The following is a 26337-nucleotide window of genomic DNA, read 5'->3' on the forward strand; positions in this document are numbered from 1 at the left end:
AGGCTTGAGTGGGCAATCCGAGAGGTCGCTGATGACGCTCTGCAGATATTTCAACCCCTCGCTCCCCTGGAGCTTCAGACTCTCCGGCATTCTCCCTCCCTTCCGCTCGCTCCGCCTCCACTCGTTCCCGCTCCGCGCGCTCTCTCAGCCTCGCTCAGTCTTCTGCCCCGCCGACGGGGCTGGGCTGTGGCAAGGACCCGCCTCCGCGTCTCGTCGGACCAGCAGCGGTCACTTCCCCTCTCGGGGTTTCAGTTTTCTCAAGTGTCCGGTGAGCGGTGGGCTGGGCTGTCTCCGACCGAAGTCCTCAGCCCGTGCTCACCCGCCCGAGCCCCCACCCCTCTTTCGCCCCGCGGCCCCTCCGCCAGCACCGCGCAGTCCGCGCGCCGGCGTCCTGGGACAATCCTCGCCTTGTCTGGGGCACCGGCATCTAGAGTTTTCTGTAGCCTCCGGCTACGCCTTTTTTCCAGGGCGGAGCCCCAACCCTGCTCCTCCCGGGTCGCACGGCAGCCCCGATTGCCTTTCTAGAGCCGCCCCGCTGGGTAGTTGGGATCCGGGCAGGCAGCCGGAGCCCGGCGCCGGTCTGTGTGCGATCTCGGCCAGCTCCCCGTGATGGCCTCCTGGGGCCTGGGACTCCGGCTCCTGCTGCTGCTGCTGCTGCTACCGCCACCTCCTGAGGCCGCGGCCTCGGCCTTGGACCGTCCCCGGGGTGGCCACCCAGTCAACCCAGGTGAAACCCCCAGGGAGTGCCCAGTGAGCTCCGGGCTGCTGTGTCTGCCGGCTGGGGCTTGAGGGAAGTCGGGGGTTGTGGGGGGCGGGTTCTGTCTCTCCCCTGCCCAGCGTTCTTCTTGGGACAGAACCTCGCGCTCCGGACCCTGATCTAAGGTTTCCATCCTCCCCCTTTAACTGAGCCCGAATTCCCTGGTGTCACTCCCATAGCTCTCACTGGGGTCGAAGTTTCTCAGGGGGAAGATTTTAAGAGGGAATGGGAAAAAAGAAGCGAGGGACTTTAGCAGAGTTTGAAGGGGGGAAGGGGGCCTGAGGTGAGTGGAGCACGTGGGGCAGTGAGCTGGGTGAGTGGGTCCCGACTGCCAATTCCCAACTGGTGACAGAGAAGTTGCTGGTGATCACGGTGGCCACAGCCAAGACCGAGGGCTACCGGCGTTTCCTGCAATCAGCGGAGTTCTTCAACTACACAGTGCGGGTGAGAGGCATGCCCTTGTGGGCGCTAGGAGGTGGGGGTAGGTGGCTTCCAGCTGGAGGAGTGGGCAGAGGGCTGGATGCCTGGGGCCCCACGGTGAGCCTGGCCAGCTGAATCCTTCCCTGGCATGGTGGATCTCCCCCACAGACCCTGGGCCTGGGAGAGGAGTGGCGGGGGGGTGATGTGGCCCGAACTGTTGGTGGAGGACAGAAGGTCAGATGGCTAAAGAAGGAAATGGAGAAATATGCAGACCAGGAGGATATGGTCATCTTGTTTGTGGACAGGTAAAGGGGCTGGGGATGGGGAGAAATGGGTGGGGCAAACAAGAGGAAGGAGGTGAGGATACTGAGATTCCTAGTGGCTGTCTGTTCATCCTGCTCTTCCTTGCCAGCTATGATGTGATTTTGGCTGGCAGCCCCTCAGAGCTGCTGAAGAAGTTCGTTCAGAGTGGCAGCCGCCTGCTGTTCTCTGCCGAGAGCTTCTGCTGGCCTGAGTGGGGGCTGGCAGAGCAGTACCCTGAGGTGGGCACAGGGAAGCGCTTCCTCAACTCTGGTGGTGAGTGGCAGAGTGCCTGAAGCAGAGGGGCTAAGAGTGTGGGGTCTGGAGTTCCAGGTGCCTAGGAGCCAGAGAGGGAGTGAGGACAGGTTCATGGGACCAAGGGAGTCTTTGAGTCAGCACCTCCCCTCCCCCCACAGGATTCATTGGCTTTGCTCCTACCATCCACCAAATTGTCCGCCAGTGGAAGTACAAGGACGATGATGATGACCAGCTGTTCTACACTCGACTCTACCTGGACCCGGGGCTGAGGGTAGGGAGAGACAGAGGAGGGGTGACCGCTTGGAGCCCTGTGGGCATGACAGACCTCAGGCTGAAGGGGACGGAAGGAGTAAAGGGGTTTGGGGGAAGATGTAAAGAGAAAAGAGTGAGAGATGATGTCCCACCCATTCTTGAATTAATGGCCCCATTTCATCCCATCCAGGAGAAACTCAGCCTGAATCTGGATCATAAATCACGGATCTTTCAGAACCTCAATGGGGCATTAGGTGAGCAGAAAGGCAATCAAAAGGGGAGATAAGAGAGGCTGCTGGGGTCCTGAATTAGGGAGGAGCTCCTGGTGGAACTGAGGTGGTCTTCAACTCACCTTTAGTAAACATCCGAATGGCTGATAAGCTTGGACAGTTGCTAACAATAATAAAAGCAGTGGCCGTCATACTAACATCTATGAAAATACTGTGTCAAGGCCCTGGGCCAGGGTCTTTACTTCTGTAATTTCATTAACACAGCAATCCTACAAAGCGGGGCTGGGGTCTGTGGTTGTCTACCTCTTACAAATGAGGAGACTGCCTCTCTGAGGGGCTGGTGGCTTGCCCAGGTCACACCAGTAGTAAGTGGAGGAGCTCCCCAGGAGGTTATCAGAGAAGCTGGATTCCCTCATATTTAGAAGCACCTGCTGCTCGGCAGCTTCAAGAGAAAGGAAGTCTAAATCCTGACCTTTTTTCCCCAGATGAGGTGGTTTTAAAGTTTGATCGGAATCGTGTGCGTATACGGAATGTGGCCTATGACACGCTTCCTGTTGTGGTGCATGGGAATGGTCCCACCAAGGTGCCCTGATGACTCACACCCTCAGCCCCACACCTGGTCCCAGCCCCTTACCCTGTCCCAAGCTTGGCCCCACAACCTCTGTCCCTGGCCCAGACCTCATCCTAGCCCCGAGGTACCTCCAACCCTTCTGAGCCGTCAGTCCTCCCCAGCCCCAGCCGCAGAGGTGCTAGGAGAGGCTCTAAGTGCTCCCCCACTTCCTTGTTCCTGTCTGTCTACCTGATCTACCTCATGTCTGGTCCCGGACTCCTCTGTCTCAGCCTCTCTTTCTGTCTCTCCCCACAGCTCCAGCTGAATTACCTGGGAAACTATGTCCCCAATGGCTGGACTCCTGGGGGAGGCTGTGGATTCTGTGACCGGGACCGGAGGATACTCCCGGGGGGGCAGGTGAGGAGTGGTAGGGCAGGAGAGCACACTGAAGTGGGGGATCCAGGGAGAGCATGCTGAACAGCAGTGGGGGGCAGAGCTCCAGAACCCGCAAACCTGGCCAGGTGGGTGGTAGAAGACAGCCCAGGTGGGGGTTCTGGGCTTTCCTCTGAGCCCTGCCATGTATCTTCCAGCCTCCCCCCCGGGTGCTTCTGGCTGTGTTTGTGGAACAACCTACCCCATTCCTGCCCCGCTTCCTGCAACGGCTGATGCTCCTGGACTATCCCCCCGACAGGATCACCCTTTTCCTGCATAATAATGTAAGACACCCTGACAGCCTCTCCCGTGCGGGCCCTCCTGAGGGACCTGCCCAGACGGACTCCTGCCCCCCACTCCAGATTGCTTCCTCCACCCTGTTCACTCACCCCCTTTCCTCTCCATCACACCCCTCAGATGTCATCTTTTCTGCCCTCTCAGCACCTTCTCCCATTTCCTCCCGTCTCCAGGAGGTATACCACGAGCCCCACATTGCAGACTCCTGGCCTCAGCTCCAGGACCACTTCTCAGCAGTGAAACTGGTGGGGCCAGAGGAGGCCCTGACCCCAGGCGAGGCCAGGGACATGGCCATGTGAGTGAAACCTGGGCAGGGAAGACTGGTAGGGGGGGAAGGGGTGGGAGGGGGTGAGGCTGCCACCCACTGCGCCACCCTTCCCTCTCCATCCACCATCCAGCTTTTCCATGGCCCACACGGTGCTGTCCGCCCAGCATGCTGCCCTTCCCTTGCCTCTCTTTCACAGACTATACAACCTGAGGGTTCCAGAGAGGGGAGTTTCACCCACTCTGCAGTCCCTTCCTTCCCCCACCTGCTTCAATTTCAGTTCCTTTGTCTGTCGGTCTGTCCCCACCAGGGACAGCTGTCGGCAGGACCCCGAGTGTGAATTCTACTTCAGCCTGGACGCTGATGCCGTCATTACCAACCTGCAGGCCCTGCGCATCCTCATTGAAGAGAACAGGTTGCTTTCCTGGCTCAGCCAAAGGTCCCCCAAGTAGTCCCCCAGAAGCCCCCAGCTCCTTCCCTGGACATGGGACTCTCGTCTGCCCAGTCCTCACCTCCCCCTGTTCATAGGAAGGTCATAGCCCCCATGCTGTCCCGCCACGGGAAGCTGTGGTCCAACTTCTGGGGAGCCCTGAGCCCCGATGAGTACTACGCCCGCTCTGAGGACTACGTGGAGTTGGTGCAGCGGAAGCGAGTGTGAGTTCTGCCAGGGCTGCAGCCCCTCTCCTCCCCCCACCTGGGCCTGAACAGTCTCAGGGATCTGGTGTGGCTCTGGGGTAGGGACTGACTGTGGAGCGGGACACGAGAGGGTTTAAGCCAGCAGTGCTTGACAAAGGAAGTGAGAGGGCCTCCTGGCTCAGAGAGTGGGGTGCCCTGAGGGGAGGGGCTCCAAGGCTGAACAGGGCAGAATTGTGGGAGCCACCCACCTTGCTGACCCTAGTGTGGGTTGCCTCCAGGGGCGTGTGGAATGTGCCCTACATTTCCCAGGCATATGTGATCCGAGGGGAGACACTAAGGACAGAGCTGCCCCAGAGGGAGGTGTTTTCGGGCAGCGACACTGACCCAGACATGGCCTTCTGTAAGAGCCTGCGGGAGAAGGTGAGCAGGACCCAATGCTGGGGTGCTGGGAGGTGCTGAGACCTTGCGTCTCCTTCTCACATCCTCTCTCCACTCCAGGGCATCTTCCTCCACCTCAGCAATCAGCACGAGTTTGGCCGACTCCTGGCCACTTCGCGTTACGACACAGACCACCTGCATCCCGACCTCTGGCAGATCTTTGACAACCCCCTAGTGAGTAGTGGGCCCCTTGCTCAAAGAATGTGAGTGCCCTTCACTGCAAGAGGGTGCACGTGGGCATGCGCACCCTCCCAGGACCTGCTGCTGCCCAGGGAGGGGCCGTCCAGGTGCTGGGGCGTCCTGGGTGGGGCCAGATGAAGCTAAAAGGACACACATCGAGGTGTGCTCCCCTGCCTCCCCCCCAGGACTGGAAGGAGCAGTACATTCACAAGAACTACAGCCGGGCCCTTGAAGGGGAGGGACTCGTGGAACAGGTAAGCCCTACTCGGGATTCCTGACCGTCCCAATGGCTGTCCCCCCGTGGGTCCGCTGCCTGGATTAGCGGTTTCCAAACTGACTTCCCCAGGGTGCCTTAGGGTTTTCTGCTTGGGCAAGATGAAGGCAAAGGCCGATCAGATAGGCTTTCAGCCCCCCGCTCCAGCATTAGTCAGTGAGCCTCTCTTGTCTGCTGGGTATATTGGCATCGCAGGCAAAATGCCATTTTTGTAAACAAGTCTGAAAAGCACAGTCCCAGAATCTGCGGCCCAGGACTCTCCTGACATTTGTGCCACGTTCTCCGTGCTGCTCCCTCTGTGTCCAGCCCAGCCTCTCCTGGCCGAGCCCTTGCCATGGCCCATCCCCACGCTCAGACCCCCATTCCCCTAGCTTCTCTTATCTCCCAGCTTCCCTTTCTGCTCCCTGCTTTCCCCGTCCTTCATTGGCTGCCTGCCCCCTCCCTGAGTGTCTCCCAGCCCTGTTATTCTTCCCTGGCTGTTCTCAGCCGTGCCCAGATGTGTACTGGTTCCCTCTGCTGTCGGACCAAATGTGTGATGAGCTGGTGGAGGAGATGGAACACTACGGCCAGTGGTCAGGAGGCCGGCATGAGGTGAGAGGGACTGGGGCGGGGTGGGGGGGCCTTCTAGGAGGAGCGAGGTGCTGGGTCTGTCTGATGGAGGAAAAGTAGTACCAAGAGAGTGGGGACAGAGAAGAGTCCCCAAGGAGGAGAGGGCCCATAAGGGTCACAACTGCATTCATTTATTCGTTCAAGAAATCCTTACTGGGCAAGCACGCTGGGTGCCAGCCATGGACCTAGGCTGTGCGGATGCGCTGGTAAGTTGTGCAGGCCACACTCTGCCCTCTTACCTGCGGCTGTCATTAGCAGCAGCAGCCCAGGTACTGTGGGAGCCAAAGGAGGGGCCCTTGGCCCAGACACCATGTGGGGGACCAAGGGGCTTCTCAGAAGAGGTGACATCTTAGCTGAGACTTGAAGAGACAGAGCGAGTCAAGCTAAGAAGCGGTTAAGGCTGTTCCAGATGAGGGAACACGGGCTTTAAGGCCTGGGAGCAAGAGGAGCGGGGCACGGGACAGGGGCGGGCACTGCTGTCGGGGACTCAGTGCCCACTGTGCACAGGACTCCAGGCTGGCTGGAGGCTACGAGAACGTGCCTACTGTGGACATCCACATGAAGCAGGTGGGCTATGAGGACCAGTGGCTGCAGCTGCTGAGGACATACGTGGGGCCCATGACCGAGAAGCTATTCCCGGGCTACCACACCAAGGTGGGCTGCCACTCCTGCCACCCTTGCCCCTTCAGACTTCCCACACCCCAGTCCAAACTGGAAGTTTCCACGCAGCACCCTTCCAGCCCCTGTAGCATTTGGGGCCCCATGGAAAGAAATATTACAGGAGAGCCTCCCTGGAGGGAGCCTGCGCGGCCCCTGCAGCCACTCCCACTCCACGGACAGGGGCTGTCACCTCCTTAAAAGGGCCCCTCAACCTGAGGGTCATCCCTCCAGCCTCCTTTCTCATGTCCCCCCAGACCCGGGCAGTGATGAACTTTGTGGTCCGCTACCGGCCAGATGAACAGCCCTCTCTCCGGCCACATCATGATTCATCCACCTTTACTCTCAATGTCGCCCTTAACCACAAGGGCCTGGATTATGAGGTGAGCCCCTAGTGTCTTCCTGTTTCAGGGCACCACCAGGGTCCCTACACACACACTCTCTCTCTCCCCCTGGGACCCTGCGTCTGCCCTCTTACAGCCCTGCACACGACCCTCAGTCACCCTCCCCGCCCTCAGCCTGCCCTCTGCACATTCCCCAGTTGCTTTCCTGGTACCCTCTCCTGGATCACTTCTAGGCTGGCTGCCTCCTCCTTCCTCCTATGTCTCCCCGTCTGCTGACACCCCAGGTCCCCTGCCTTCCCCCTCCCTTATCTTTCTGATCTGCCTCTTATGTCCTTGTATCTATCTATCTGCCCCCAGCCCCATGTCTTCTCACTGTCCCCTTCTGTCCCCTTCCCAGGGAGGTGGCTGCCGCTTCCTGCGCTATGACTGTGTGATCTCGGCCCCACGGAAGGGCTGGGGGCTCCTGCACCCTGGCCGTCTGACCCACTACCATGAGGGGCTGCCCACCACGAGGGGCACTCGCTACATCATGGTGTCCTTTGTGGACCCCTGACGCTCAACCACTCTGCCAGACCTCTCCCACCATCGTGCCTTCCTGTGCCCTACTCCTCGGAGGGCGTCTTTCTGGCTCCTCGCTCACTGAGTGTGCGTCCGGTGTGTCTGGGACCGAATGTCTCACCTCGCTGTCTGTCTCCCACAACACACAGCTGTCTCAGGAAGCTCCTGGAGCCCCCTTAGCCTCCCCTCAGTCCCCGAGGGTTCATGGAGAAAGAGTTTCTGGGGAGGTTCCCCGCGTGATAACTTATTGTTTCTTAGCCTCACTCCCAATAAAGGAGGATTTGTAACTCTTGAGTCCATTTATTGTCTTTCACCTACCTGTTGACCTTGTCCCCTCCTACCATCCAGAGTAGAGAGAGACTGGAGTTACTCCAAAGAAAACGAACCGAGAAGAGAAGGCAGAAGCACAATGTGTGGGAACCTGGAAGCTTCCCTGGATCCCATTCCTCACTGCCCTTTATCGACTGAGCTGGGGAATTACCTTAGAAGGGCCAAACCGAAAAGACTTCACTGTCAGGGTCAGTTGGAAGTCACCGCCCACCCAGCCCCCACACACTTCCCCCCCGATTCTCCCTTCACTTGATGGCACTTCTTTACATTAAGGGTGGGGTCGCATATCCCTGAGCTGGGCTTCAGGGACAGTGCTGAGAGAAGGAAGGCCCCTTGGAGGCATGTGTCCTATGAGGGAAGGCAGGCCGGGGCCTTAGCTGCCGCTGCAGGGACCTAAGCTTTTCATTGTGGGGTGTCAGGCAAGGGAACGCCCTCGTGGGTCATTCCAAGGAAAACTTCCTGGAAGAGGAATGTGAAGTAGCCTTGGAAGAGAGACCTTCTCACAACGTGTGAAGTAACAAAAGTATTTACGCTTTTATTTATTATTGTTCAAAGATTTTATTTATTCTTAGAGGGGAAGAGAGGGAGAGAAACATCAATGTGAGAGGGAAACCCCGATCAGCTGCCTCTCACAGGTAACCTGGGGCGACCTGAGACCCAACCCACAATCCAGGCATGCCCCCTGACCTGGAATTGAACAGGTGACCTTTTGCTTTGATGAACGACGCCCAACCAATTGAGCCACACTGGCCAGAGTCGAAAGTGTTTACACTTCTACTTTTTTTTAAGATCATTTATTTATTTATTTATTTTCAGGGAAGGGAGGAAGAAAGAGGAGAGAAACATCAATGTGTGGTTGCCTCTCACGCACCCTCTACTGGGGACCCAGCCCGCAACCCAAGCATGTGCCCTGACTGGGATTTGAACCTGCGACCCCTTGATTTGCAGGCTGGCACTCAATCCACTGAGCCACATCAGCCAGGGCCTAAAGTATTTACATTTTAAATGGTTGAAAAGAAACAAAAGAATCACATTTTGCAACAGGTGGAAATGATATGACATTCAAATTTCAATGTCCCAAATAAAATGTTGGGAACCACACCCCACTGCCCCCAAAAGATAGGACCTCCTGAGAGCAAGTCTTGCCTCCAGACTCTAGGGGACTGTCAAGCTCTTGCCAAGACCCCTCCACCCAGGACCTGGGAGGACCGCTGGCAGTGTCTGCCCCTTCAGCTTGGTCTTTCCCAACCTTGTACCAACCAGCCTACCTTCCTGAATTTATCTCCCAACTGTTCCCTTGCAGAAAAAGCCTTTTAAAAACCAAGAAGGCCTGTTCACCTGTCCCAGGACATTTCCTACCTCCTGCCTAGACCCCCGGGAAAACTTCCCTAAGAAGCCTTCCTTCCTGGTGGGGTGGGGGGTGAGTCACCTGAGTGGGTGGGTCACCTTACCATGAGCACTTCTCTGGCAGGACTTTGAAGTTCATCTCACCCTGGCCCCCACCGCCTTCATCTCATGCCCTGTAGATGGAAGTGGGCTGAGCAGGGACAGAAGAAAACACCTCCTGGTAAAGTCCTGCATGAGGAGGGGTGCACAAGAGTGGGACAGAAAGGGTGTGCCAGCCTGAGCACTTGGTCCTGGGCATTGGCAGCTGGCTTATCCTGTCTCCTACAGGGGGTGCATTTCCTTACAAAGCATCTCCCAGCACCAGGCACCCATCACAAGGGCTGCAATGAGGAGCACCTTACTCGCCTCTTGTTGCTTACAGTTTAGGGGAGACCTTCATCAGGAATCACCGTGACGGAGGGAAAATATTTTATGCAGGAGAGCAGTGGCAGAGACCCCTGATGGTATGTGCGTCAGACTCCCCTAAAGTAGCGGCATTCCCTGTGCCAGCGCGTCCTGTCCTTAACAAGGCCTGGCCTCAGGAGACGCTATGTTACTGGAGCCTAACGCGTTGGAGTTTTATCAGAACTTGACAAACCTAGAGAAAGGGCAGTGTCCAACTCAGCCCCCTCTAACCACCCTGAGAAGCACGTGGGGAGCACACAGTCCAGGGCGCAGGCTCACTCAACGATCGAGACCTTGGTCGTAGGACTGTGGAATGCTTCCCCTTCCTCACACCTTCCCACCCGTCACAAAAGGCCTATTTTACCTAGTACATTATGTCTGGCTTTCAACAAAAAGAAAATGTTTTTCAAATACAGGACTGGCTCTGGCTGGTGTGGCTCAGTGGATTGAGCACCGGCCTCCAAACCACAATGTCGCCCGTTTGATTTCCAGTCAGGGCACAAACCCGGGTTGTGGGCCAGGTCCCCAGCTGGGGGCGTGCAAGAGGCAACCAGTGGATGTATGTCTAGCACATTGATGTTTCTCTCCCTCTCTCTAAAAGTAAATAAATAAACTCTTTAACCAAAAAGGTAAAAAAATATATAGGACATGCTAAAAGGGAAAAGCACAGTGTGAAGAGACAGCAAGCATCACAACCAGACTCAGATATAGTAGGGACATTGGCATTAAGTGCACCTGGAATTGAAAAAAAAAAAAAAGGGACATTTCCTGACCTGGAGAAGGTGCCAGCTCCCACAGACCCCTGGTCATTGTTGCGTAGGGCCATGGTGATAGTGAGGACTGGCTCCAGCCCACTTGGAGGGCGTGCCCGCTGCGCAGTGGGCCCCTCGGAGGGCTCACTGATCCTAAGCTTTACCCACAAACTCCTTCCTTCTGGAGGGGCTCTGCACCTAGTCCTAGGCTAAGGGGTTTTCAAGCGGCTCTCACTTGTGTTGAGAACCCTGCCATTCACAGTACACAGCACTCTGGAAACAGCCCTCCCCACCCACCCCCATCCCACCCTGTCACTGTCCCAGACCTCTGCTAGCTGGCCCTTCACAGAGGGGAAGGTCCTGGCAGCCACAAAGTCCAAACACCTTCCTCAAACCCACTCCACCACCCCACCCTGCTCTTTGCAAGAGCTCTGGTCATGGTTAACCCTTCCTTGCTGGGGCTCCTCAGAGCCTAGTGTGCCACTCAGCAGAGGGGACAGAAGTGGGATGAAACCAGGGATAGGGGTTAAGGCCAATGGGTTGGGCCAAAAGGAGTGTGTTTAAGAGCCCACGGTGGCCCCTGAGCAGCTCCCCTCTACAAAATGCCAGCCTCTTGCAGCTGCTTCCACGGGTGTCTCCAAGTGTTTGCTGTCCTGCAGTGGGTCTTCTCCTTCTCGGCGCTGGCTGAGTCCCTGAAGCACTGCACCTGCCTGCCTCACACACACCGGGGGCCCTGCTTCCCCATTGCTACAAGGGAGGGAGATGGAGCAGGATCTCCGGGGTCCTTGAAGGAGTGTGAAGGAATTAGGCGGGACAGGAGAGGGGTCAAAGAGGAAACCTGGGGCTTAAACGCCTGAGTCCTGAAACCCCCTCCCCATTCTCCAGCCCCCGTGCACCTGGCCGTGCTGCTCCTTGCACTGCTAGGCCGGGCCTAGCTGTCCTCTCCCTGGCCAGGCTCTGTGGAGACGGGGACACCCGGCAGGCAGGAGGTTGCCAATCTGCCTGGGTCCGCAACTGGGCCATTTGGAGACATTCCGGGACTACTTCCCCATCTCGGTGAGGGTCCCCAGGGACCGGGTGTCGGGTTTGCGGTCAGGGATACAGAATAGACGCTTCCGACGCTCATTCCCAACGGTCCAAACTCGTCGTCGGGGTTGGGTGTGCACCTTCTGCCCCCCAGCTGGTTGAAACCGCAACGTTGGGTCCCTCCCACAACTATCTCTCCGGCTTCAATTCTCACGGTGTCCTGGTCATTGGAGCCTTCAGCAACTTCTGCACAGAGGCCACGGGCTTCTCACTCACCTTCCCCGGCCTCTGGCCGCAAGTGCTCACGCTGCCCTGTCGGTTTCATCTACCTCTCTTCCCGGACTACATCACGTGTAGGGGCGAGGAGTGGGGAGCCCGAGCTCTGGAGCCCTAATCCCTGCTGTCACCTCTTGCATTCCTCCCGTGGGGGGGGGGGCTCCTGGCCCCAATGCTACCTGCCCCTCCTCCCTCTCCTCTCTTCTGGAAGACCCAGGCATCAGCCGCCCCCCACCCCCACTTCCCCAGCCTTTGCCTTTCCCCAGGTTTGGTGTCCTCCGCCAAGGCCAGCGCCGCTCATCTGTTATCCCGGCCTGGGGGCGGCCTGGTCGTAGGAGGGCCCCTGGACGTGCTGGAGGCAAAGCCCCGAGCGCTGAGTCTGCGGATCCGGAATCAAAAGCTATTTGTCAAGTTGGCGCTGGAACACGGGTGAGGAAGCGCCGGTGGCCCGAGGGGACACCCTGGACCACCCTGTGAAGGAGGAGAAGAGCGTGCCCCCTGGGCCCAGAATCAGGTGTGCCTCTGCTCCCCCAGGGCCCCTCTGGTGCCTGTCTTCTCCTTTGGGGAGAACGAGCTCTTCCAGCAGTTCCCGAGCCCACTGGGCTCCTGGGTGCGGAGGGCTCAGGAAGCTCCGCAGCGGGCGCTGAGCGTGGCCCTGCCGCTGTTCCACCGCCGCCTGGGCCTCCTCCTGCCCTCCCGCACGCGGGTCTACACCGTAGGTGAGCCAGGGCCCGCCCGCCCCTCGGTGCTCAGCCCTTGCAGGCTTCCCGCCCTGGGTGACGAAGGTCGCTGGCTGGGGGCCTGTAATCCTGGTCGGCCGCGCAGGCCTCGCCCCGGTGGCTGGCCTTTGACAACCGCCGGGCCGGGACCTCTGTTCCCGACGGTCGCTGCGGGCGGGAGGGAAGGGGAGAGGCAGTCCCAGCGACGGCCGTCTCCCCATTCCGCTCACAGTAGGGGCCCCAACCCCGGTGCAGCAGCGCCCGCGGCCCAGCGGGGCGCAGGTGGACGCGCCGCACGCGCTGTGCATGGAAAGGCTCGCCGGGCTGTCCGAAGAGCACAAGGGGCGCTACGCGGTCCCTCCGTGACTGGGGAAGGGGGTTTGGGAATTAAAGGCGGGAACAGACCGTTGGTGTTTGTGTGTTTGTGCTCAGCGGGGGAGGTTTGCGCGCGCGCCTCGGCCCACCCCCGTGTCCTACCCCCTCCTTCCCCTCCTGGCCGAAGCTCCGGGTGGCCTCGACACTCCGGGAGACCTTCAAACAGATCCCAGGCACGCGCCCAGGGCCTGTTCGGCCGCACTCGAGCTCAGACAGCGGCGGGGGCCCAGTCCTCGAGCTCTCCCGCGTCTTCCCAGTCCTCTCTGCGCAGTGGTTGCCTCACCTCTCTCGCACAGCCCCTCCCTCCTGCCAGGCCCGCCCTGCAGCCAGCCCAGGCTCAAAGACTCTGGAAGCTCAAAGATCAGTCTCAGAACAGCTTCGAGACGTCCGGGTCCAAGGATCTCCTCATCCACAACTCCTCCTGCACACACACGCGTCCCGGGAGATCCCGAAGACTCCGCGCCGGGACAAGAAACCCTTCCCAGACACGTGCGGGAACCTTCCTCTGGGTGCTGGAGACCTGCTGGCAGAGGGCAGCTACTGGGATAGGAGTCTCCAACTTGCCTGCGGCCCTCCTGCACCATGAAAACCCAGCGGAAGCAGTGGCTGGAAACAGCGAGCGCCTACCATGTAGTCCTAATGTACCTCTTCATGGGTGCGGAGAGTGGGAGAGGCACGGGTGCCTGGGATCTGCAGGGGGAAAAGGGACGGGGGGGGGGGGGGGGAGGGGGGGGAGGGGAGAAAGGCTAGAGTTCCACTCACCTGGATGCCCAAGGGCAAAGAGAAGGGGAGAGGGTCGACTGGGAATGAGAGTTAGCAGGAGGATAAGACACGTGAGGGTGGAGGAAAGGAACCTGGAAGAAATGACTGTTGCAAAAACTAACTGGTTTTTTTCTCATCTTTCACCCAGGTGTTTTCTCATCCCTTCTTTTATTCGGCCTCCTCTTCACATCCCTCTGGCTATTTCCTGTTCTCTACTTGGCATGGCTCTTCCTAGACTGGGACACACCCAACCAAGGTGAGTTCTGCAAAGGGGATCTGTGCAGTGAGAAATGGCAGCTCGGTGCCTCCAGGGCTTCTTCCACCCCTGTCTCTCTGCCCCAAGGTGGAAGGCGGAGTGAGTGGGTGAGGAACTGGACCCTTTGGAAACATCTAAGGGATTACTATCCTATCAAGGTAAAAGGTTACCCTCCAGAGAGACTCTCTGCCTCCTCCCCCTCCCTCCCCTCTCCCACCTATTCACCCCTCCCTGTGCTGGAGCCTGAGCCCCAGCTGCCAAAGCTAAGGCAATGAGGCAGGGGGTGCAATGGTGTTCAACAGTGGGCCCCCTCTGCCCTTGACTCCATTCTGGGACCTTGAACTCTGAAATCTGTTGGGGTGGGAGGAAACACTTTTCAATGGGTGTCCTGACTTCTATGCTTTCTTCCCCTCATTTTGCCCAACACCCCAAAGCTGGTGAAAACAGGAGAGCTGCCCCCTGACCGGAATTACGTGCTTGGCTCTCACCCACATGGGATCATGTGCGTCGGCAGCTTCTGTAATTTCTCCACTGAGAGCACCAGTTTCTCCCAGAAGTTCCCTGGGATTCGGCCCTCACTTGTCGCACTGAACTCAATCTTCCACCTCCCACTCTATCGTGACTACCTCATGTCCTCTGGTGAGCTTCCAGCTGAGTGGGAGGAGGTGCCCTCTGGCCAGAGTAGCCCCCACCCACTCAGCTCAGCGATCTGGCCTGAACATGGGCCAGGTTCACAGACAGCATCAGTGAATAGCTTTGGAACAAGTGTCCTTGCTGGAACAGAAACCACAGGGCGCAGAGACATGGGCAAGGTGGATAGGGGAATTTGGAAGGAATGGGATGCAGGGCTCACCCTTCAGATTCTAAAGGATCGGGTGAGGGGCTGGGGAGCCAAGGAGGGGGTGGTGACTGCTCCCCACCTCCTCCTACCTGCAGGAATGTGTTCTGCGAACTGCCAGAGCCTGGACTTTATTCTGTCACGGCCCCAGCTTGGGCAGGCTGCGGTCATCGCGATCGGGGGTGCCCAGGAGTCCCTGTATGCAATGCCAGGGAAGCATCACCTTGTGCTCCGGAATCGCAAAGGCTTTGTACGCCTGGCACTGAGGCATGGGTGAGTGGGGTGCTGGTGCCCAGTCCAAGGCTGCTCTTTTTTTAAAGATTTTGTTTATTATTTTTATTTTTTTAAGGTTTTATGTTGTTTTTTAGAGAGAGGGGAAGGGAGAGAGAGAGAGAGAGAGAGAGAGAGAGGGAGAGAAACATCTGCGTGTGAGAGATTGACTCTCGCGGGCTGATACTCAATCCACTGAGCCATTCCGGCCAGGGTCAAGTCTGCTTTTAGCGGTCAGAACCTCACAGTGCGCCTGGGGGTGCACACTCTCCATCCCTATGTACCCAGGTCCCTATAGGTTGGGTTATGTGTTCCAAGAGTTCACACTATGCCTAAACCTGAAGGCATTTGTGTCAGTGCTCGAGTGTTTACTCTGTACCAAGCACCGTGTCCACTTTCCAGGCTTCCTCGAGAGAGAGTCAAGGTCATGGTGCAAATAGCAGACTCTTCAAATCGGAAGCGTGGGGTTCCAATCCTTCTCTGACACTATTTGAAAATCAAGACCTTAGCCACATATCCTTACCTGTGAAATAGAGTTAACCCCTGCCTTGCAGTGATGTAGTTGTAATAACCAGATGAAGAAATGTATACAGGAAATTTCAGCATACAGTCGTTTCTCAGGAAATGGGAGTCCCCTCTTCCGTATCTTTCTCTGTAGCTGTTGTCGTTTGCTTTAAAGGCCTTGGGAAGTGGACTCCTGAGGTGTGGGGAGGGGTATGCTATTCTCTGGGGCTCCGAGAGCTGCTGGCCTGACCACCGCTCTTCTCTGTTGCCTCCCCTTCCACCAGGGCCTCCCTGGTGCCTGTGTACTCCTTTGGGGAGAATGATATCTTCAGACTTAAGGTTTTTGCCCAAGACTCCTGGCAGTACCTGTGCCAGGTCAACTTCAAGAAGCTCATGGGCTTTTCTCCTTGCATCTTCTGGGGCCGCAGTCTCTTCTCTGCTAACTTCTGGGGCCTGCTGCCCTTCCGTAAGCCCATCACCACCGTGGGTGAGTCCTCATTTCCAGGGAAGAAAGCCTCCATCAGCTGTGTGGGCAGCAGAGGCCTTGCCTCACCTGACTCCCCTCTCCCTGCAGTGGGCCGCCCCATCCCGGTGCCCCAGTGCCTCCACCCCACCGAGGAGGAAGTTGACCACTACCACACGCTCTACATGAATGCTCTGCAGCAACTGTTTGAGGAGCACAAGGAAAGCTGTGGTGTCCCTGCTTCTACTCACCTCACCTTCGTGTAGTCCTGGCCCTGCTCCTGCCCCACCCCTGCCCCTGAGCTCCTGATCTCAGTGCAGTCAGACCTTCCCCACCCCCACCTACTGCCATGTCTAGTCCTCCAATAAAAGCTAGTTCTCTCCCACCACTACTTCGTGGAGTCAGATGTCTTCAGGGCTGACACTCTGGCTCCGGGGGTTAGCATGCCCAGGCATAATCAGCGCCCATCCTAACGTGCTACGGAGTTGTTGCCTTAGTTTGGGTATCAGGACTCTAAATTCTTCTTCCAGTGAGAATTAATTCTGCTGTGTGAACTTGCATCAGTCTCTTCCCTTTGCTGAGCCCCTTCTCCCTCTGTAAGTGAAGTCATCTGCTTAGCTAAGAGGCATTCGGACTAAGTTGGGGAGGGTGGCCGCAGGAGGAGTAGGCTTTGAAGGGTAAGCAGGATTTAAGTAAGTGGAAAAGATAGTGTGGATAGTGGAATACTATGGGAAAAGCTGAGCTTGGTCAAGGGCACCTGACTGAATGGAGAATGGACTGATCCCAGTGGTAGAAAAGATAGTTAAGTGCATAGCTTGCTTCTGTACCCCCTCCTCATCCTTGAAGTTTCCTTGGGGCTGGGAGATCAGATGAAGCAAGGATTTGTTTTCCCAGCATTAAGCACGACTGCAAGCGAGATCGCCATTTACTCATTTGCTGAATACGCATAGGACTACTGTGAAGATTAAAGAATTCAGATTTAGGGGCTTAGAACAGAGATTGGCAAAATGAGTCAATGCGAGTTTGCTCCCATCATCACCATTATAGGTATGGTGTCAGTCAAATGAGACGGTCAGATTAAACAGCCCACGGGTCCATATGCAGTCCTAGCACCCACTGACTTCCATCAGTCCCATTTCTTGACTGGCTTTGTGTCTGTATCCAGGCTTGAAACAAGATTAACCTGTTCGAATGGAATTGGAATGCAACTTCTCCCGCTTTCCTAAAATTTATTTGGCGGGAGAATTTTCTCTTGTCCCTGGTTGAGGATGTTGGCAGTCCCATGACTTATCTGGGTCGTTTTCAAGGGATAAGTTCTGTATTCATTTTAACGTAGTACATATGAATAACTAGTTCATAACTGACACTTGGATCTTCATCTAGGGGTTGGAATTACCCCCTCTCCAGCAAGAGCTGATTGCAAGTGGGCTGCCTGCTTGCCCAGAAGTGGCCATTGGAGAAGGCAGAGTAGAAAGGGGTGGGATTGACCTCTGTCTGCCCCCTCCCTTGTTAGCTGCTGTTACTAATCCTTATGGGGTTGGAGTGTGGAGCAGAAGAGGGAAAGGGGGGCCCATGAGTTCTTGACTGCATTGTCATAAGATAATAATGTGTCCTCCAGATCTTCAAAGTCTTTTTCTCCTTGGTACTCTCATGGATTCTTTGAAGTTTTTTTTCCTTAAAGATTTTATTCATTTGGAGGAAGAGGGGAAGGAAGAAAGAGAGCATTGCCTTTCACAAGCTCTAATTGGGGACCTGGCCAACAACCCAGGTCTGTTCCTTCTGAATTGAACCAGAAACCTTTAGGTTTACAGGACAATGCCAACCCACTAAGCCACACCAGTCAGGGAAGGATTCTTTGAAGTTTTCCCTTTAATGCCCCTCTGGAAGCTTCTGCACTTTCTCTGTCTTATTATCTGTCCCTGGTTTTCTGCCCATGCACTCGACATAGGGTTATCTTCAGTTCTTTACTCTTCTGGTTTGCGGGGTGGGAAGAGGGATAGAAACAAACAGCTCCAGCCTCAAGCATCCTCGGCCCTGATACCTTTAGATCGCGAGCCAGCCTTGATGGAGCCGCTTGTTCTTCCTCCTATCCTGACTGGAAGTTCCCGTCAGCCACTATCTGGTCACGGGATTTCTCCGATGGATGCATCCCCCAAACACTGGCACATACCAAACTCCTTGTGTCCTGAAGCCTTTTGTCACAGACCTTGTTGGAGTAATCCTTGCCCTCCGAGGCAGGGCTTCGAGCAATCTCAAAGTCCTCCCCAACCCTCCTCTCTATCTCCAAACCGATTCCTGTCATGGGTGAGGGGCTCAAGAGTCACTTCTCAATCATTTGTTTAAAAAATGTGGCATGTGGTCTGGTCTGGTCACTTATGGAATGGAGGATCTATTTATTGCCTCAGCCCAAACTTCAGTGTTAGCATCATGCGTGTTTTTCTCTGGGTTCTTCCCCTGAGGGGCAAAGACCAAAACTGGCCACCAAGAACTAGGGCGTGGGGATTAGATCACTCTGGGCCTTTCACTAAGAAGATGCCTGCTCTTTTGCTTCCCTATGAGCCGTGGGTGCCTCTGTCTAGGGTGGTGGGCTTGGGCTGGGTAGTAGGTAAGGAATGGGACCTTTGTGTGGGACTTGGAGGCAGGGAATAGGGGAAAGGCCCCTGTCTGAAATCCGAGACCAATGAAATCATGGTGAGGAGAGCAAATTGGCCTGAAGCTGGAGAGGGATAGGAGCAGCCAAGAGTTAAGAAATAGGGTTAGCCCTCGGGCCAGAGATATGATCAAAAGGACAAAGTGCTCCCGGTACCTTTGAAGGCAGTAGGGCAAGTTTCTCAGGAAATATGCCAGGTCTGCTCTTGGAGAAAGGAAGAATTGGGAGGGGACATTATCCTCTGTGTGGAAACATCCAGGTTGGGGGAGAGACCACAAAACAATCTAGAAAGGCACAGGAAGATTAAGATCAGGTTTCTATCTCTGGGAGAGAGACTTGGCATCCGTATGTGAGTAGTGGGGATGGACTGTGGCAAGTAGAATATGTTGTTACTTCAGAGGGTTGTGGAAAGACTTGTGGGGCAGAAAGAGACAGAAATGACAGCCCTGGACAATGACCAGTGTGCTCCTCCATCAATATTCCTCCGGGTCCCTTGGGCAAGATGAGTGCCACTTCCGTGTTCATCATGCTAGCTTGGCATCCTTCCTGTCCCCTGGGACTGGCCAGCGGCAGCCTTCCCCCACCGTCACCCACCCTCTGAGTGTGCTGTCCACTCCAGGAAGCCAGCCCAGCCTGGGAAGAAGCCCTAGGTGTCCGAAGTTCCTGCCATGACTCCCACCCTTTCCTGAGCCTCCCCGGGTGACCTCTGCTGTCATGCTGTGATCCTAGCCTCACTGAGGCACAGGGCTTCTGGTCCCCATTTTCCTCCTGTCATTTGGCTTTCCAGACTTCCTTCATCAAGCACCTTTCTTGGGTGGGACTTAGTCTAAGAGGCTGGAGCCTCATATGGAAAAGAGTCAAGAGCCCAGGTGCAAGGTCCATCTCACACCACTCCCACCAGTCTGTGCAGGCCCCTGGCCACAATGTCCAGGCCACGGGTACAGCCTGCCAGATGGAGCTACCAGGTGAGACACTCAGAATGGCCTTCAAACAAATATTTCCCAGCGGCTGCTATCACAAGGGTTCCAACTAAATATCACATTGGAACTAAATCCCTCAAATTCGATTGTTAGCTTGGCCTTTGTGCTGAGCTTGGCTGAGGGGTCAGGCTCAGACCCTGACCAGCACTGGAGGCCCTGCAGGAATCGAGACTCAAAACAGGATGAGCTCAAGCCCAGGCCCCAAGATCGGGGAGCCATTTCTTCTAGTTCCTGCCTCCGGGTCCTAGGTCCTAACTAAGAAATGTGCCACAGGGCTGCCCTGGAGCTGAGACAATGGACATTTATTGGGCACAGAAATAGGACAAGGTTGGAAGGCACTTATTTCAAGGGGAAGCTTGACATAAAACCTGGGCCTGAAGACCTAAAGTTGTCCATGTCCATCTTAGCCCCTCAGGGGAGCAGCAGGGAGAAGGGTCCAGGGAGTGGTCAGAGAGGGAAGGGCACCTACCTGTGAGGACCCGGCTTCGAATCTCAGCTACTGACCCTGACCTTCGCCAAGTCATTCAACCTTTTCAATCTACAGTCTCCCCCTGGTAACAGGGGGCTACCTACTTCAGAGTTAGGGTTTTTTTCTAACTTTTTATTGAAATACAACATAGACAAGTGCACAAATCATAAGACACAGCTTGAATTTTCACCAACTGAATATACACAAGGTTATTTTGGGAAGTGAGTAAGATGCACGCAAGCTCACGGGACAGCTGCACGATGTCTTTGTGTTTAGGTTGAGGAAAACTGTCATCCACTGGCTTCCCACCACTCTCTACCCTTAATTTCTCTGCTGGGTGGGTACCCATTCACCCACAATGCAGCTGGAAGGGGACATTTGGAAGCCTTGCTGTAGAACAAAGAGAAAGGCCAGCACCACAGAGGGCTGGGGTAGGGGGGACCCCTCACAACTGGTAGAGGAGATGACCCAGCAGGCCGGAAGAAGTTAGAGCGGGTCATTGCAGCTGTTTTGGAAGCTCCAGCCTAGACAGTGAGAACCCTGCTGGGGTCAGACTTGAGCCCTGTGCCGTCCCTATTCATCTGCCACCTATGCAGACCCTAATGTGCTTTGGAACTCCGGCCACAACCTCTCCAAGGTAGGCTCCTTTCCAGTCCTTCTGCTGGTCGTTCCTTCTGAGTTCCACCCCTGTGGGTCCTCCCCTCCTGCTCATCCCTCTGGCTCTGAAAACTCATCCTATCTCATCTGTGTATTCAGTGAACTCTGTATCCTGACCTGCCTGCTGCCTTCAGAGGTTATCATTGCCTAGTCACAGGCTGGAGATGTTAGAATCACCCACACCTTCTTCCTCTCTCCCCACCTTTCAGGATCCCACTCAAACTTCCTAGCCTCTTCTGTTTTTCTTCTAAGCTATTTTTAGCTTCTTCCTTCACTCCATGTCTCCATCCTTCCCTTCTTCCATGGACTTCCTCTGGGACCATGCTTCAGAGGTCAGAGGTCTTGCCTCTCATCTTCTATCTAACACCTTCCCATGCTCTCAAGATGCTCTTCTTAAAACAGTTTTCACCGTGTCATTCTTCCTACTCACTGTCACCAGATCCTCATTATTAGAAGGTGTAAGCTCCTCAGCAGAGCATCCCACAACCAGAGCCCAGCCCAGTTTCCCATCCATCCTTAGCATGCTCTCCTTCCTGTAACGAGTTCAGCCCGCCATCCTCGGAACTCCTACCATCAAGTCACAGCTCAAGTCCAGTGTTCAGCACTCAATAGCTGTTGACTTTGTTAGACTTATTTGACTGCTCTAAGCCTTAGTCACCTACACCATGAGCTTTACACAGTGCCTGGCAGGGTACTCAATAAATGTTAGCTATTTTCACCATTTTTCTGCCTACCTCTTCCACAAAATCTTTTCCTAACCAAGACCACATCACAAGAATCACATCATGTGATCACCTTATGTGAACCTGTTAGCAGGATTCCCCCTCCCAGGTCCTGGCCTTGCTTATAAGAGAAGAATTCAGGAAAGAGACAGCACATATAGTGGAAAATAAGATAGCAAGTTTATTTATGAAATACATTGGAGCACGGAACGACAGGCAGGCACCCAGCTAGTCTGAATGCCCCATGTGTAGAGGCAATAAAGTTGTTAATAAGTTTGTTCTATACACTTGAGCTCAGAGCTGCAAGTGGGCACCCAGCTAATCTGAGTGCCCCGACTATTGGGGCTCAGGAGTTATACGTTTTAATCAGTTTCTAGGTTCCCTCTCCTCCTCTCCCTTCCAGACCTTGGGACAGTTACAAAGGCTTTCTTTCCCAGCTAGTGGAAACAATACACACAGAATTTCAAGGGCTCCTTTCCTCCTGCGCTATCATAGTTTTGCTCGTAATGTTTGGAACACCTGGTAATCTTATCGGACCGGGCTCAGGACTGCTAAATCAATGGTTGAGACATGTCTCACTTTTGGTTCTAGCCTCCTGTTTTAAGTTCTTTATGAGATCATACTGGGAAGGTCCTGCTTTATTTCGCCGCTGGCCACTCATTCCTGACTGCTGCCTAACAAACCTTCACACTATACAAACATTGTTTTACAACACCAACGTATGGTTTGTTTATTATCATCTATCTCCTCTTATTAAATGCCAACACAGAGGGCAGGAAGTGCGCCTCATTGTTTTGCATTTGGACCGTGCCTTGGTGATCGCGATGGTTGGTGCATGTGAGTGCTGAACAAATGAAGTGAGTGCAATAGACCTAGCGTAGAGGGAGGGTAGTTTGCAGGTTGTGCCCTACATCAGACACCCAGCTGGGAGTGGGAGTGAATGGGGATTCCCTGCACTGAGCCGGAAGTGGGGCAGCATCCACCATGGGAAGAAAGGGTGCTCAATTTTTTTCCTAAGGCTGCCATAAAAAAAATCTCTTACTTGGAAAATTAAGGCAACAAAATTTTATTGTCTTACAGTCCCAAAATCAAGGTGTTGGCAGGGCCATGTTCTCTATAAAATCTTTATGAGAGAAATTTTTCCTTCCCTCTTCTAGCTCCTGGAGGTGGCCATCTATTCTTGGCTTACAACTGCATCAGCCCAATCTCTACCTCTGTTGTCACGTGGCAATCTCCCTCTGTGTCTGTGTCCAAATTTCCCTCTTCTTATAGGATACCAGTCTTACCTGATTAGGGCCCACTCTTATTCCATATGACTTAATCTTAACTTGTTTATATCTGAAAGAATCTATTTGAAATAAGGTCACTTTCATACGTGCTATGGATTAGGTTTTCCTAATCCATATCTTTTTGTGGGCCACAATTCAACTCACGAGCACCTTTTTTTCCATTAGAGTTAACACTCAGTATTATTTTACACTAGTTTCAGGTGTGCAGCATAGTGGTCAGACAATTAATTATATAGTTTACAAAGTGATTCCCCTATAATTCTAGTACCTATCTGGTATAACCGAAAGCAGTCTGGCTGCCTGCTGATACAAAAGCCAATATTCTAGAGGCAGGTGCTGATGTAAAGGAAAGTGGTTTATTCAGATGCCAGCCATCTGGGAGATGGGGGATTCATGTCACAAAGCCTATCTCCTGGAAAGATGGGAGACTCATGTCTCAAATCCCATCTCTACATCTCAGTGGAGGCAGGGGGGGTTTATAAGGAGAGACAGGGGAACAGAACAAAAAGAGCAAGGGAGGGGGTTGAAAAGTTCTCTACATGCAGACGAGCACAGTCCATTCCGATGAGGCGAGTGATGGTGCGGTGTGTGTCATCGTGGTGTAGTCATCCCGGCTCCACGTCATCTGGGCTTCATATCACCCTGACTCCACAGTGAAAGGTCAGCAAATCTCCTGAAATTGGGATGCCTGAAGGTCACAGTCTGTATCTTTTGAAGTTAGTTCCTAGGATTCTTATACAAACATGCTGTTCATCAGCAAGCTACATATTAGTCAGAGTCTGCACTCACAGAAACAACGGAAAGAGAATGGTGGAGAAGGTTACAATTTCCCACCGCTAACAATTATCTGCTGTTACACGGGCATCACACGTAGTTATTACAGTATTAGTGACTGTGCTCCCGGTGCTGTATTTTCCATTCCTGTGACTATTATGTAACTACCAATTTGTACATCTTAATCCCTTCAGCTTTTTTAAAAAAGTTTTATTTATTGATTTCAGAGAGAGAGAAACACCAATTTGTTGTTTCACTTATTTATACACCCACTGGTCGATTCCTGTATGTGCCCTGATTTGGAATGGAACCCTCAACCTTGGTATATCAGGACCAAGTAAACCAACCAAACTACCCGGCCAGGGCCTTCCTTCACTTATTTCACCCGCTGCCCCACCCCCTCTCATCGGGCAACACTCAGCTTGTTATCAGTATCTATGAGTCTGTTTCTATTTTGTTTGTTTATTTTGTTCTTTAGATTTCACATATAAGCAAAATCATGTGATATTTGTTTTTCTCTCTCTGACTTATTTTACTTAGTATAATTCCCTCTAGGTCCATCCATGTTGTCTCAAATGGTAAGATGCCATTCTTATTGTGATTGAGTAATAGTCCATTGAATATATGTACCACATCTCCTTTATCCAACCATCTATTGATAAGACTTGGCTTGCTTCCATATCTTGGCTATTATAAATAATGTTGCAGTAGACAAGGCTCACCTCCTCGCCCAACCACATCAAAATTACAGCTAAAATATAGATCATCACTCTGAAACATCAGAAATCAAGTTGAATGGAAGTTTGACAACTACAGAATTAAAGAAACCTCATCCATCCAAACTGGTAGGAGAGACATAGACGTGGAACAGGCTGGTTCCTCATGCATGTGTGGTGGATAAAAATTCAGGAGGGATATTTCAGGAGCGAGGAGTCCCAGCCCCACACCAGGCTCCCCAGCCCAGGGTTCCAGTGCCAGGACCATATGCCCTCACAACTTCTGGCTGCAAAAACCAGCAGGGATTGAGTCAGTGGAAGAAAATTCTGTAGCCCCAAGCAATTCCTCTTAGAGAACGCACACATAGAGTCACCTACTCAGACTCACTCCCTCTGGACTCTGGCACTAGGGTGGTGGCTTGAGGGGCACCAGTGGCATACAGGGAAAAACTGAAGTGTCTGGCATCAAGGCAAGCAGAGACCATTGTCCCTTTTCTGGGCCCTCCCCGCACAGAGCTGGCAGGCTGGTGCCATATCTGAGACTCCATCAACATGGCTAACACTGTTTGACCTGCCTTGAAGATGCCCAGAGATTCTGCCAGCACCCAACTTCCAGACCCACCCCAGCTGCTTTTCCATATGAATGGCTGGTCTTAGCTCATGCTTCAAAACTTCCTAAATCTTCTCAAGCAAGCAACAGCTGGCCTCAGTGAGCCCCAGGCCCGGCACAAGCAGCAGCCAGTCTTGATTCACAGCTTGGCTTCACCTGAGAATCTCCAAGCCCAGCACAAGTAGCAGCCATCTCAGATTGCTTCATAACTCAGGCAGGGTGGCCCTGGGCAAAACATGGGTGGGGGCTAACTTGGGCCTGCACCACCTGGGAACATCAGGGTCAGTTCACCCAGCAGACAGCTAGAGACCACATCAGAGCACCACCACCCTGCCCTCTAGACAGCTGATCCTCCACTGAGGGCAGAGGTTGGTGGTAAGTGGTCACAGCCAGTCCTTGAAGCTGACCATCCTGGGTAAATCCTTCCCATTGATCTGCCAATAGTAACCAAGGTTCACCTACCAGAGGAGGGTGTACTCACCCCACACAAAGGACACACCTTGAGTAACCATCCTGGGTGATAGGGCAGGCTGTGCCCCTCCACCCTACAGGACACCTACTACCTTAGGCCACACTACCAAAACACAGAGTCAAAGCAGCTCTACCTAATACATTGAAACAAACACAGGGAGGCTGACAAAATGAGGAGGCAAAGAAACATGGCCCAAATGAAAGAACAGATAAAAACTCCAGAAAAAGTGCTAAATAAAATGCAGATGAGCAATCTATGAGATGCAGAGTTCAAAACACTGGTTACAAGGATGCTCAAAGAAATTAGTGAGTACCTCAACAGCATAAAAAAGATCCAGTCAGAAATGAAGGATACACTAATTAAAATAGAGAACAATTTACAGGGGAACAACAGTAGAGTGGATGAAGCCAAGAATCAAATTAATGATGTGGAACATCAAGAAGCAAAAAACAACCAATCAGAACAACAAGAAGAAAAAATAATCCAAAATGAAATGAAGATAGAGTAAACAGCCTCTGGGACAACTTCAAGATGCCCAACATTTGCATAACAGGGATGCCAGAAGGAGAAGGGAAAAAGCAAGAAACTGGAAATCTATTTGAAAAAATAATGAATGAAAACTTCTCTAATTTGGTGAAGAAAATAGACTTGCAAGTCCAGGAAGCACAGAGAGTCCCAAACAAGATGGATGCAAAGAGGCCCACTCATAAAATGCCAAAGGGTAAAGATAAAGAGAGGATCTTAAAAGCAGCAAGAGAAAAGCAGTCAGTTACCTATAGGGGAATTCCCATATGACTGTCAACTGATTTCTCAAAAGAAATTGGGGGGGGCTAGAAGGGATTAACAAGAAATATTCAAAATTATGAAAAGCAGGGACCTACAGTGAAGATTGCTCCTGCCTGTGAAGCTATCATTTAGAATTGAAGGGCAGATAAAAGTTTCCCAGAGAAGAAAAAGCTAAAGGAGTTCATCATCACCAAACCATTATTTAATGAAGTGTTAAATGGACTTTTATTTAAGAAAAAGAAGATCAAAACTATGAACAATAACGTGGCGAAAAAAATACATATCTATCAACAATTGAATCTAAAAACCAAACTAAGCAAACAAGAACAGAGACAGAATCATGGACTCAGAGAGTGTTTTGATAGTTGCCAGATAGGAGGAAAGTTTGAGGGT

At 53.6% G+C, this 26337-nt stretch overlaps 2 protein-coding genes and 1 pseudogene across 2 annotated transcripts; all 3 read left to right on the forward strand.

Moving 5' to 3' along the window:
* The first annotated feature begins 163 nt into the window (after positions 1-163).
* On the forward strand, positions 164-7744 carry PLOD3 (procollagen-lysine,2-oxoglutarate 5-dioxygenase 3). Its single transcript, XM_024571431.4, has 19 exons — positions 164-727; positions 1110-1201; positions 1346-1482; positions 1590-1753; positions 1894-2006; positions 2178-2241; positions 2703-2800; positions 3083-3184; positions 3358-3483; positions 3670-3791; positions 4072-4176; positions 4290-4415; positions 4676-4817; positions 4896-5009; positions 5201-5269; positions 5776-5880; positions 6406-6552; positions 6813-6938; positions 7297-7744. Exons 1-19 carry the CDS (start codon positions 610-612, stop codon positions 7450-7452), a joined length of 2226 nt encoding a protein of 741 aa, XP_024427199.2. The 5' UTR covers positions 164-609; the 3' UTR covers positions 7453-7744.
* A 3188-nt stretch (positions 7745-10932) lies between these two features.
* LOC112314751 (2-acylglycerol O-acyltransferase 2-B-like) lies at positions 10933-12717 on the forward strand (annotated as a pseudogene).
* Positions 12718-13112: 395 nt separating this feature from the next.
* MOGAT3 (monoacylglycerol O-acyltransferase 3) lies at positions 13113-16195 on the forward strand. The gene is made up of 7 exons (XM_024571727.3): positions 13113-13381; positions 13637-13744; positions 13832-13902; positions 14179-14383; positions 14681-14855; positions 15641-15843; positions 15931-16195. Exons 1-7 carry the CDS (start codon positions 13309-13311, stop codon positions 16083-16085), a joined length of 990 nt encoding a protein of 329 aa, XP_024427495.2. The 5' UTR covers positions 13113-13308; the 3' UTR covers positions 16086-16195.
* Positions 16196-26337: the final 10142 nt, after the last annotated feature.

Source organism: Desmodus rotundus, chromosome 1, assembly GCF_022682495.2.
Source record: "Desmodus rotundus isolate HL8 chromosome 1, HLdesRot8A.1, whole genome shotgun sequence".
Taxonomy (NCBI): Eukaryota; Metazoa; Chordata; class Mammalia; order Chiroptera; family Phyllostomidae; genus Desmodus; species Desmodus rotundus.

Coding starts and splice junctions, on each gene's coding strand:
- PLOD3 (XM_024571431.4), top strand. CDS start 610: ATGGCCTCCTGGGGCCTGGGACTCCGGCTCCTGCTGCTGCTGCTGCTG. Junction 2,242..2,702: donor GAACCTCAATGGGGCATTAG/GTGAGCAGAAAG, acceptor TTTTTTCCCCAG/ATGAGGTGGTTTTAAAGTTT. Junction 5,881..6,405: donor GGTCAGGAGGCCGGCATGAG/GTGAGAGGGACT, acceptor CACTGTGCACAG/GACTCCAGGCTGGCTGGAGG.
- MOGAT3 (XM_024571727.3), top strand. CDS start 13,309: ATGAAAACCCAGCGGAAGCAGTGGCTGGAAACAGCGAGCGCCTACCAT. Junction 13,745..13,831: donor CTGGGACACACCCAACCAAG/GTGAGTTCTGCA, acceptor CTCTGCCCCAAG/GTGGAAGGCGGAGTGAGTGG. Junction 13,903..14,178: donor GGGATTACTATCCTATCAAG/GTAAAAGGTTAC, acceptor AACACCCCAAAG/CTGGTGAAAACAGGAGAGCT.